A 13,381-nucleotide genomic window follows, 5' to 3' on the forward strand; every position below is an offset into this window, starting at 1 on the left:
AAATTAGCACTCTATGAAACCACGCCATCAAGTTTCAAATTGATAGACGTTGTAGTGACGTCATTCGCCGCTAGCAGCGGCTGTGTGGGGCGGCATGCACCGATATCCTAGGATTGTTTGAAATTAAATTAGATACTGGTGGGCCAGTTTGTCGGCAAGCTGGCGCTCCTCAATAATTAACTTCTTAACAAGTAATAACTTTTGTCGTTGGAAAGAATTAGGTACCTACTTGATGTAAATTATGGTAAGTTAAACTAGATAAAGCTCGCGACGACGTCGCGCTTCGTCCGCATGGTTTTGTTTTTTTGTAAATCTCAAGGGAACTCTTCGGTTTACTTTGATAAAAAGTAGCCTATACATATTCCTATACAAATTCCAGTGGGAGCTCTTTGATTTTCTGGTACATAAGGTAGCCTATTTCCATCTCTGGGATGAAAGCTATCTCTGTACCTTTCGTCAAAATCGGTAAAATAGAAAAGCTAGACATACAACAAACAGTCAGACACGCACTTACGCAATTAAAATGTTAATATGAATGTCTTACGAGTAGGAAGGAATTGAGTTATTAACTATTTCCGACTGAGATTTCTATGTTTGGTCATACGATTTACTGATGCAATGAAAGCGTGCCTCACCTTTTGCTTCTTTCCATGTTTGGTGCGCAAGCGCAGTCCTGCTCTGCTTGGTGTGAGTAGGTGTAACGAGTAACGACTTTCGGTTCATGCTATACAATCTGGTTTTTGTTATTATTGATGATCATCTACACGGAAATAAATGATTCTGATGATGATCCTGCAGAAGTATAAACTTTGTTGCAACTTGCATTGCAGACTGCAACACAGATCGGATCTAGGCAGAATCGCCATGCATTATTGCACCTAATTTAATTTATTGAAAATAATTCTTGTTGCTCATTAAAAAGATATCCTACTTTACTTACTAAAATATTGTAGGTGAGTCTCATTAATATAATACCTACTTAATTTTTTTAAGTATTCTATCTACAGTAGGTAATAGCAGTAGCTAAAACCAATAATTAAAATTTAATAAAGGGAGTAAGTATTCATTTTATAATAAATGTAGGTAGTTAAATAAAAATAACATTTTGAATCAAAATATGCACGATATTCAAAGACCTTGAAGTTTAAACATTATGGGATTGTCTGAAGAAATAAAGTGGATATAAGACATTAAGATGCAGTCTAAAATCTGGCACAATATACATTCCAATGCAACGATATTACAAGACAAAGTGAAAATTGAAAGCTTGGTCCCATAGTTGAAATTGTTGTACTTTTAACACATTAATATATTTTATTCGGATTCCCCATCTTAATAGCTGTTCGAAGTTCTTAAGTATGGGTTGCCTGAAAGAGATCATCACTGTTGTGATAAGGTTGCCCATTGTTTTAAAATGTCTCTCGTATTTTTATTCTTTGTACTATTATGGTTAGCAATAAAGATGTTCAAATAAATGAACAAATAAATATTTTCACTACGACTCTATAAGAAACACCAAAGCCCATGAGTTCGTGACTCACCGCCACGTAACTATAAGTTCGATAGCACGGCCAGTCGGAGGCGCCTTGTGTTACTTACGTCATTATTATGGAATGATACGTCTATTAAACTGATGTTAGTAGGTAGGTATAGGTACACAGAAAAGATATGGGGGCCTCCTCATAAACGTGTGATAAGGTATAAAGATATATGTATTTGGAGTGCTCAATTTACCTGTTAGAGTTAATAATGAAGTAGAATTCCAAATAATGTGGCTAAATCTGTTAGGTACACATTCTTTAAACTAAACTGATAGGTCCTAAATCTAGTGCTGTCCTTTTCCACAGAGAGCATTATGAAAAAATAGCTATAGATTTAGAGCTGTCAAACAGAGAATTATTATTGGCCACATTATTGTATTTCGGGTGGTTATTCTAAGATTGAATTATAGTATGTAGTTACTTCGCGTTTCATAAAATCGACCTATTCAGTATTCTACCACTTCGAATGTTTTGATACATTTCGGTTATAATTACTGAATGTGAACACACTGTTTAGGTATCTTTAACCAAAGGTAAACATACTGTAGTACGAGTAACATGAGTATCACTACTCAAGGTGTTTTTGCGGTTTTGTACACAGCAATTTTATTTTTGTTATGGTATGAAGTTTTGCGGAATTATAATTTATCATCATCAAATACTTAAATGCTAATAAAGATAATTTGTCTTAAAAAATTGTTTTTAGGGTTCCGTACCTCAAAGGGTCTGTCTGTCCGTCTGTCGTGTCTGTCAAGAAAACCTTCAGGTACCTACTTCCCGTTGATCTAGAATCATGTTTATCATTTCATATCATATGAAAGGGCTTTGCCTGTACATTCTAAAACATATCGTAATAGTTTTTGGTTTGCATCGTGGAAAATGTCGGACAAAATACCCGATTACGGTACCCTCGGTGCGCGAGTCTGACTCGCACTTGGCTGGTTTTTAGGTTTTTGTAAGGATTTTTTCGCGCTTGTTGTTGAATTTAAATGAACTCTTCCGTAATCCTGCTCTTTGTTATGCATTTCCTTTATCTCACCGGCGGCGCGGCAATGATATGCAGATTTTGAGCCTTGCCTGATGAGTAAACATTTTATTTATAGTATTTTGGTTAGATATATCTTTCGACTGCCCTTGCATATAAAGACGAGGCTTTTTCTGGACAATGTCAAGAGTCCAACTGCATGCATGACAAACTAATTTTCACCTTCTAAAATATTCATCATTCCTTTGTTTGCTATTTATTCAAATAATGATAAATGATAAAGTAATAGTGAAACTAGTCGGGCTTACGTCGACTAAATACGTGAGTGTAGCCGTAACAATCTATACTTATTATAGTGAATACTGAATCTTTGCATATTATTATACGTGGATTTTATTTATTTAAAAGAATGAATACCTTTTTTCCGCTTGTAAAAATGAAGTAACGCATCCCGCATAAAAGCGGGTTTGTGGGACTCACTGGCAATGCTACCTTCTACAGCATACCCACTGAAAACCCAGCAGTACCGTCCGCGTCAAGTACCTACGTCTTATCAGACGTCTCAGGATCCCGAGTATCGTACCTAATTAAAGATTTGTAAGACAAAAGTAGCAAGCGTGTTAGAAATGAGCATTCGTTACCCCCGCGTCTGTCAAAAATAGACTGAGACAACTTCAGATTGTATAAAAGGGAGAGTGTGATGCAAAAGGATTATTTTATTAGAATTACTGCTAATATTATATTCGTAACTGTTCAATGAATAGATAACCTAGGTACAATACACCTGCAAGTATTTTATCATTAGGTGTGGGAACGGAACCATTTGACCATTTTATAACTGCCGTACAAGAAGTTTGAGCTTCTTCTAGATGCTACGACTGTAAGAGATCGATGGTAACTACTACTGCATATTGGATATAAATGCTCAGGCAATTATAGCCAGTGTGCGCTTACGTCTAATGTCGGTCACTGTTGTACTAAACTATTAAATTTGAACTACATGACCTTCCTTATCTATACTCATCATAACACCAGTACCTATAGTATTGCTATAAATACGACTAACATATAATTTAAACAATGTTTTCCAACCAAAACATTGCTAGTTCGCAAACCTTGCCATGACCTTTATCGTTTATCATCTCTTTATCGTACTTAACATTCTTGTTTTTCCTTTACGCTGCATCTGCGAGGTTGTCTTCATTATAAAGCGTGACTGGCTTATTAAACTAGTGTTCATAGCTCCCTTGAACTATAAAAAAAAATTGAAAATAAGAAAATGCCTTCTAACTGTCAATTTTTTTTAATTACATAAACAAAAAAGATTTTTTTTTCAGAATTAAAAATGTTTACATTAATCATTTCATATATTTTTATCATTTTTAATTTAAAATCTTTAATAGCCAAGTAAAGTAGCAAAGTGTAAGTAGACTGCAGACATAGTTATTGTTAATGATAAAACTATGAAATAATAATCACAAATATTTATACCCACTACATAATATTATCTATTTTATCTACAATCAATAATTACTGTTTATGTGTAATAGTCGAATGGACTTTACCTCGTTAAAGCTATTTATACACAATGCTTACAGCTGTTATGAGTTGAGCTGTTATGACTAAAGGAATGTACTACATGAACCTTTGAAACAGTCTTCCTGGTTATGTTTTCTTGTATAAAATCGTCTGAATACTAAAAAAAAAAACCATTCATTCAAGTTGAAAATTCATATAAATTAATCCGCTTATCGTGAGCTTATGAGACGTTTATTCGTCGTGCGCTCCAATTTGAATATGAATTTGGCTCTCATTTGAATAGCAACCAAACAAACTTCATTAAATATTGTAGATAGTAAATTCGTTCTAGGAGCTATGTATACTATAATAATATCTGTAAGTTGATTTGCAAACTTATAAAGGACTAGGGTTCCAAATGCGCCTTTGTAAAGAGCGCACAGACACACGGAGAGACCGATACACAAAAATTAGAACACAATGTACGTTGCAAAGTTAATACTACTACGTTGGCACCTTGAGAGTTAACCTAGCCATAGATAGTAGTTGACAGGCATAGACCTGTCAGAACGAGAGCGGTGAAGTGACGCGACGACGTTCCAGTTTACGTTACATATCTATATAATAATAAAATAATGTTTAAAATAAAATAATTAAGATTTATTTATTGTCCCTGGTTTTCCTGATTTCCATTAAAATACATACCGTTACAATCCCTCTCAAGAATTTAGATACAAATCTTTAAACCCGTGAAGGTAATTTTAGAAAGAGTTATTTTTACGGAAAACCACAGACTTACGTTTACTAGTTTCTAGGACGTGTCTACAAAATTACTTCGACTCTCATTAGTTAATATTCATATGAGAACCAGACAACATTTGTATGGAACGAGTGACGGAAAGTCCTCTGTTAATGTACCTACCTACTCGTACAATCCAATTGATAGTTATCGGAACGTACTCAACCAAATGCTTGTAACTGCTACTGATATTATGTAGATATTTATACATAGTTCACATCCTTTCTTTTTAGATAACTTTAAAATCCTTTAAGGAATTGGGTCCCCAAATATTTGGTTGAGAATGGACTTAAGTAAGTGAGACAGCAGTAGTTAATTATAGATCTCTGCGTTCTCTGTCTATTTGTATTTGAGCCCTTTATCAGACAAATATGGGTAATGGTTCAATGAACAGTTTTAGTTGCACATTTCCTTGTTTGAGGATCAAACGTGTTCCGTGCAAGGATAGATTTAAAAATTTTGGCCTGCCTCGACGCCATCTGCGGATGGACTGTGATTTTCATTTTTATCTTTTTTGAGTTTAGTGTTGTTTGAAGTTTACAAAATGTAAGAATGAGGAAAGTGACTGGCATCAATAGATCCCAATTTCTTTTTGGAGTTTATTTTTCAATATCAAAAATTTTTCATTGGCAAATTATTTTGACGATTCAAAAGCACTTGTAAAAGTCTACTTGAATAAAAGTCTATTCTATTTATTTATTGTTTAATGTAAACTCGTTAGTCAATGAACACTTTAAACTTTGGTTCCAGCTATTATGTGATTTCACTTTTTTTACTTTATCTTTTCTTGTCGGAGCGGTTGTGACTTGTCACAGTTAATTAATTAATGTAGCAATTGTACACAACCTCTAAATTAAAAAGGAACCAAATGTATAGATAGCTATCCTTTTTATAATGCATCCTGCATAAAAGAATAGTACTAGATTTAGACCTAACAATTCCATTTAGTTCAGAGATTGTGTTTTACAGAATTACCCACAATGTACCTACCTATCTTTTTATTGGGAGTAAGTTATCATACCTACCTCATTATTAAAAGTAGATATATATACTTGTATAACTGTTTCAGTTACGTTATTCATACCCATTCTACCATGTCTATCAGTCGTAAGAATATGATCTCAGTTGTCTACCGAACTTCGCCAATAATAAATGAAGGAATAAAGTAATATTACCATTTGTTGTTTGGCTACAGGTGGCAGTGACGTCGAGCGACATGAGCGAGCGCGAGCGGTACCGCACGCCGCCGCAGCCCGAGCCTCCACCGCATCGCGTGCGCGCCTCCGACCTCTACCCGCGCCTGCGCACGCACTACGATGAACCTGGACTCGATGCCGGGTTCTCGCCTATATGCGGTGAATTTATACAGGTGAGCCATGCCAGGCCATTCTCGAACCCTATGCATATCCAAACTAAGAGAGAGAAATCCTGTCCGCAATGTTGTGACGACCTAGCTTTTTTTTTCCTTAATATAAAGCTCCATTATAATATAATGGTAGCTTTATTGTTACTACGATCTAGCTAGAAATATATTTTGATTCGATTTCATCCCACATTTATTGAAAATTTATGAAAAATAATTTTTATCGATATTTATTGACACAATTTCGCTTTCGTTTGGATGCGTTAAATTCGCAATTCCAGCATCGAAGGCGTTCTTATAGGCGGCCTTCTCTGTATGCTTACATGCATATGCATTATGCTGTATGCTTAAATGCATATATTTTCTGTATGCGTCGTATTCCTCATTTGTAATACATTTTAATTATAATGATAGAATTTTCTTGGGGTAGTTTTTTTAAAGCAAAATTTACACATTTTAATTCATTGCCTAAAACAGGTAGGTAGGTACTTTACAGACTTGGTTTATAACTAATATATTCGGACACTTTAAATGATTAAATAAAATAACCCTGCTATTGATTAGCGAATTATTCAATCGTAATCACTAGTTAAAGCTATTAAATATCGTACAGATATCGCGTCGTGTGATGCTAAAGGTCTCAGGTTCGAATGCAGCAGGTTGAACGAACCCTTAGGTTTTAATCGTTTGTACGTTCAAATGCTATTGAAATTGCAAGTTCATTGAAAGCGTCACACCCTTTATCTCTATTCAGTAGAATACAGCCGCCTTTACGGTAACCTTTGATGCAGTTGTAAGCGTGAGTAGCATTCCTTTTATTGGTTGGAATTTAAGGTTTTATTTTTATGCATAAAAGAACAGTTAGAGTACTACTACTAACTACAAGAATAGTTAGTAGCGAATTTCGCAACGGGTAGTATTTTATAGCAATGGCTCTAAAAGACATTATTTATTTTTATTATTATATATTCTATATTTGTATGTTTATAATTTGTATCCTGGAGACAAAGACTACCTTTTATCCCGGAAAATCAAAGAGCTCCACAAGGAATTTTAAAAACCTAAAACCACACAGACGAAACTTAAAACTCAAACTCAAATCATTTATTTAAAGTAGTTGTACTCATTTTGATGGACAGAATTGTTAGTATTGAAAGATGATATAGTGGTGATTCATCATCATCATCATCATCAGCCTGTGGACGTCCACTGTTGGACATAGGCCTTCCCTATAGAGCGCCACCACACCCGGTCCTCAGCCTTCCTCATCCAGCCACTTCCCGCCAGCCGCTTTATATCGTCGGTCCATCGTGCTGGAGGGCGTCCTACACTACGCTTGCTTAAGCGCGGTCTCCACTCAAGGACTTTCCGGCTCCAACGGCCATCGCCTCTACGACAGGCATGGCCTGCCCACTGCCACTTCAGCTTGCTAATAGTTTGGGCTATGTCAGTGACCTTGGTTCTCTCCTTGGATCTCCTCATTTCGGATCTTATCCCTCAGTGAAACTCCTAACATAGCCCTCTCCATAGCTCGCTGAGCGACTTTGAATTTGTGAACAAGGCCATTTGTAGTGGTGATTAATAAATATTAATTAATTACGTAAACTTAAAACTAAAGCTACGAGGGTTCCAAACGCGCCCTGGTCTGAGATGAAGTCACAAGCATCATCTAGTAATTAATAATACCTTCTTACATTTAATTGGAAAAAGGAGATTTGTGTGTCATTATCGCGTTGCCATACAATGCACAATTTCAATAAAATATTAAATCATTGACCAATTAAGATATTAAAACTATTAGCTCAACTATTTCAGATAATAAACTGGATTTTATTGTTGGCATGTAGTTATGTATCTAAAATCTAAATTATACATAGTGAATATACCTACATACTAAATGTTACAATAATTTCAGTGCTAGGCTCGCATTTATTCCTTATAGCTAATGCTAGAGTCGATTTAGAATTCGGCATAGCGAACTTTAAAGACTAGTTTAAAACAACTATAATTTAAAATATTCTCGTAGCCACTCTAAATACATATTTTATTTTTAAATTTGACGATTCAAAAGTACTTGTAAAAGTCTAATTGAATCAAATAATTTGAATTTGAAATAAAATTTATTTTTGACGGATGCTTTTCAGGTACTTTGTTAAGACCAACTAAGAATTTGGTTGTAGATATCTTCAGAAGGTCTTTTATCTCACTCTGAGAAGAGATCCGTTCTCAGTAGTGGGCCGGCAAAGGGTTGATCATAAATCTTCATAAACCGGCCCTTTTTCAACTTTCATAGTTATAAATATTGTTTTCTAAATCTTTCTGAAACTATATACATACCAAGTTTCATAACAATAAGGCGCTCTTTCCACAGTGGGTGGGCCGAACGGCCGATGGCGGCACAATCGCGATGTCCAACTACAGGCTTCACTTGCAACCCCGTCGGAGAAGCGGCCCCGGCGCTTCAGTACCCCTGCGGCTGATAGACGCCCCGGAGATCCGCGACCTACTCTGCCTTATCATATTATGTAAACACGGCCGTCAACTCAAGTAAGTTCCTGCATCATTGCTGAAAAATGTCTTAAGCCTTGATTAGACAATGCGAGACGCAACGTATTTAATGAGGCTCCTATAGTAGAATTTCCAAATTAAACAAAGCCAACTGACGTTTTCTAAATTGCCAGTTTTTTCACGCGACTAATTTCTAGTTTATTCATAGTGAGCTTAAGCTATCTTAGCTTAGTTTCGTCATATCTTAGCTGTTGGTCTGCAACCGGCTTGCAAGATGCGTAACTAAATTAGTGTTGCATTCTAGGACAGTTATATTTGGGCTATTAACAATGTTATTATTCGGTGTTCGTATGTTTCTAGCTGGTTTCTGGCATTATTAGGTAGAGTCGGTAGCGATTGTAGCTAAAGCGCATATTTACCAAAGTAGCAGGTACAAGTTGGTTAATTAAATGTATCTGGTTCTTATATTGGCAACAGAAACCCTGTATCTTAAATTAAATTGGGACCATTGACTGATAAATATAAAAAGTCGCAGAGTCGCAGAATAAAGAAAGTAGGTACTTTACATATACGTAGGTAAATTTTCCTTCGGCGATAACATTATGATAAGTTGACTTTGAACTGCTTTCATTACATATTTTTGTTGCTATCGTAGATAATTAGGTTTTTTTCTATTGTTATTAAGGAGAGCAATTATTGTAATAGGCCACTTTTGTCAGTTGTCAAGAATATTAAGTATATTCTAGGAAAAATTACTATCGGCGGGCATAATCTTCAAACCTTGGTTCAGTTTCTAAAAACAACTTTCTAGCAGTCAGAGACTGCCCGGAAAAATGTTTTAATACGGGATATCAATTCAAGCGGATGAAGCAGCGAGCAAAAGTTAGTCATTAATAACATAATTAATTATTATGAATTTATTAATATGCATTAAGTTATTTTTATAACAGTATAATATTTAATTAGCATTGGACAAACAATATACAAGTAGGTAAAGTTGTATGCGATTACAAAGCTGTTACACAAGAGAAGAAAACGGTCTGTCCACATCTATACTAATAAATAAAATTGGAGTGTCTGTCTGTAATTTCGAAATAACTACCTCATATTAAGCTCATATGGTTATTTGAACGATACCATAACTGAATCACACGTTTTTAAAATTTTTGTCTGTCTGTCTGTCTGTCTGTCTGTCTGTCTGTCTGTCTGTCTGTTTGAAAAGGCTAATCTTTGGAACGGCTGAACCGATTTTGACGGGACTTTCACAGGCAAGTAGAGGATTGACCAGGGCGTAAAATAGGCTACTTTTTTAACCGACTTTTAAAAAGGGAGTTGTGTTTTTCTACCTATGTACACCGAAATCTCCGAGATTTCTGAACCGATTTGCGTCATTTCTTTTTTAATCGATAGAGGAACTTTGCGACATTGTTTCATAAAAAATTTGGATTCCAACTCCTCAATCCTGATGCTGCAGGGGATCTGACCAATCCACGCGGGCGAAGCTGCGGGCATCAGCTAGTATTGAAATAAAAATTAAATAAACAGGCGTTGCAATGCCTTGTTTAAACTTTAAGCAAGTTGTTTCCAAGTCTCTCTTTTCTGTTTACTTTCAATGTTTTATGAGCATAATATGTGTTTATCATGACTCATCGTCAACTATTATTATCAATATTTATTTTTGTTAATAACTGTAAAGATTATATAATTTTTATTCCTTTGAAGACTAAGGGGAAGTGTTATGTATTTCATCACTAATGTGACGAAAGAAGCAATCGTCTTGAGCTTTGTATTTTTTTTTTCGATCAACCATGGGTCAACCTGGTAAGGAAAAGATAGGCTCTTTTCTTGGCTCCGTGAACTTGGCACCCGACTTCAAAAATTGTAAAATTTTTTTATGCGTATCGATAGCCTTTCGTATGTAGTTGATTGTAGTGACACGTTTTTCGTTTGTAGTAATTTCAAAAAAAAATTATAACGAAAAAAAAAATGGTCATCCCCCGAAATTTGAAATTCAAGATTTTTCCAATTGATTCTCATAGATAAACGTTAGTAGTGGATTGTAGTGGAATTCTTTTCTCAAAAAGTTAAATAGAAAAAAAATAAAAAAAAAAAACATTTTTTTGTTTTCTTCTGGGCATAAGTCCCGTTTTAAGGGTTCTACGGTTACTACAAACGAAAGGATAGATAGAGGAAGGTTGCTAGAGGTTTGTAGTGAACGAATTTTTGTTTGTAGTTACAAAAAAACCTGTCTTCCATAGGTTTATTTGCAAAATCTGGTTTTTTCGTTCCCTTCTGGGCATAAGTCCCGTTTTAAGGCTTCTATGGTTACTACAAACGAATGGATAGACAGAGCAAGGTTGCTAGAGGTTTGTAGTGAACGAATTTTTGTTTGTAGTTACAAAAAAACCTGTCTTCCATAGGTTTATTTGCAAAATCTGGTTTTTTCGTTCCCTTCTGGGCATAAGTCCCATTTTAAGGCTTCTATGGTTACTACAAACGAAAGGATAGATAGAGGAAGGTTGCTAGAGGTTTGTAGTGAACGAATTTTTCTTTGTAGTTACAAAAAAACCTGTCTTCCATAGGTTTATTTGCAAAATCTGGTTTTTTCGTTCCCTTCTGGGCATAAGTCCCGTTTTAAGGCTTCTATGGTTACTACAAACGAAAGGATAGATAGAAGAAGGTTGCTAGAGGTTTGTAGTGAAAGAATTTTTGTTTGTAGTTACAAAAAAACCTGCTTTCCAGAGGTTTATTTGCAAAATCTGGTTTTTTCAATCTTTTTTGTCCACAAGTCCCGTGTTAAGGCTTCTATGGTTACTACAAACGGAAGGATACACAGAGCAAGGTTACTAGAGGTTTGTAGTGAACGAATTTTTGTTTGTAGTTACAAAAAAACCTGTCTTCCAGAGGTTTGTTTACAAAATCTGGTTTTTTCGTTCCCTTCTGGGCATAAGTCCTGTTTCGAGGGTTCTATGGTTACTACAAACGAATAGATAGACAGAGCAAGGTTGCTAGAGGTTTGTAGTGAACGAATTTTTGTTTGTAGTTACAAAAAAACCTGTCTTCCATAGGTTTATTTGCAAAAATCTGGTTTTTTCGTTCCCTTCTGGGCATAAGTCCCGTTTTAAGGCTTCTACGGTTACTACAAACGAAAGGATAGATAGAAGAAGGTTGCTAGAGGTTTGTAGTGAAAGAATTTTTGTTTGTAGTTACAAAAAAACCTGCTTTCCAGAGGTTTATTTGCAAAATCTGGTTTTTTCAATCTTTTTTGTCCACAAGTCCCGTGTTCAGGCTTCTATGGTTACTACAAACGGAAGGATAGACAGAGCAAGGTTACTAGAGGTTTGTAGTGAACGAATTTTTGTTTGTAGTTACAAAAAAACCTGTCTTCCAGCGGTTTGTTTACAAAATCTGGTTTTTTCATTCCCTTCTGGGCAAAAGTCCGGCTTCTATGGTTACTACAAACGAATGGATAGACAGAGCAAGGTTGCTAGAGGTTTGTAGTGAACGAATTCTTGTTTGTAGTTACAAATAAACCTGTCTTCCATAGGTTTATTTGCAAAATCTGGTTTTTTCGTTCCCTTCTGGGCATAAGTCCCGTTTTAGGGCTTCCATGGTTACTACAAACGAAAGAATAGATAGAAGAAGGTTGCTAGAGGTTTGTAGTGAAAGAATTTTTGTTTGTAGTTACAAAAAAACCTGCTTTCCAGAGGTTTATTTGCAAAATCTGGTTTTTTCAATCTTTTTTGTCCACAAGTCCCGTGTTAAGGCTTCTATGGTTACTACAAACGGAAGGATAGACAGAACAAGGTTACTAGAGGTTTGTAGTGAACTAATTTTTGTTTGTAGTTACAAAAAAACCTGTCTTCCAGAGGTTTGTTTACAAAATCTGGTTTTTTCGTTCCCTTCTGGGCATAAGTCCTGTTTCGAGGGTTCTATGGTTACTACAAACGAATGGATAGACAGAGCAAGGTTGCTAGAGGTTTGTAGTGAACGAACTTTTGTTTGTAGTTGCAAAAAAAACTGTCTTCCATAGGTTTATTTGCAAAATCTGGTTTTTTCGTTCCCTTCTGGGCATAAGTCCCGTTTTAAGGCTTCTATGGTTACTACAAACGAAAGGATAGATAGAAGAAGGTTGCTAGAGGTTTGTAGTGAAAGAATTTTTGTTTGTAGTTACAAAAAAACCTGCTTTCCAGAGGTTTATTTGCAAAATCTGGTTTTTTCAATCTTTTTTGTCCACAAGTCCCGTGTTAAGGCTTCTATGGTTACTACAAACGGAAGGATAGACAGAGCAAGGTTACTAGAGGTTTGTAGTGAACGAATTTTTGTTTGTAGTTACAAAAAAACCTATCTTCCAGAGGTTTGTTTACAAAATCTGGTTTTTTCGTTCCCTTCTGGGCATAAGTCCTGTTTCGAGGGTTCCATGGTTACTACAAACGAATGGATTGACAGAGCAAGGTTGCTAGTGGTTTGTAGTGAACGAATTTTTGTTTGTAGTTACAAAAAAACCTGTCTTCCAGAGGTTTGTTTACAAAATCTGGTTTTTTCGTTCCCTTCTGGGCATAAGTCCTGTTTCGAGGGTTCTATGGTTACTACAAACGAATGGATAGACAGAGCAAGGTTGCTAGAGGTTTGTAGTGAACGAACTTTTGTTTGTAGTTGCAAAAAAA

The 13,381-nt window shown here is 35.6% G+C and overlaps 1 protein-coding gene across 6 annotated transcripts in view; it reads left to right on the plus strand.

Annotated features, from left to right (window-relative positions):
• Positions 1-13,381, plus strand: part of LOC123870800 (myotubularin-related protein 3) — a 66,760-nt gene that overhangs the window by 26,492 nt on the left and 26,887 nt on the right. For all 6 annotated transcript variants that reach the window (XM_045914248.1, XM_045914246.1, XM_045914245.1 and 3 more), the window contains 2 exons: positions 6,039-6,212; positions 8,578-8,753. In XM_045914248.1, coding sequence (XP_045770204.1) covers positions 6,060-6,212; positions 8,578-8,753 — 329 coding nt within the window. In that variant the 5' untranslated portion in view covers positions 6,039-6,059. The remainder of the gene's footprint in view (positions 1-6,038; positions 6,213-8,577; positions 8,754-13,381) is intronic.

This window comes from Maniola jurtina, chromosome 13, assembly GCF_905333055.1.
Source record: "Maniola jurtina chromosome 13, ilManJurt1.1, whole genome shotgun sequence".
In the NCBI taxonomy this organism is placed as follows: Eukaryota; Metazoa; Arthropoda; class Insecta; order Lepidoptera; family Nymphalidae; genus Maniola; species Maniola jurtina.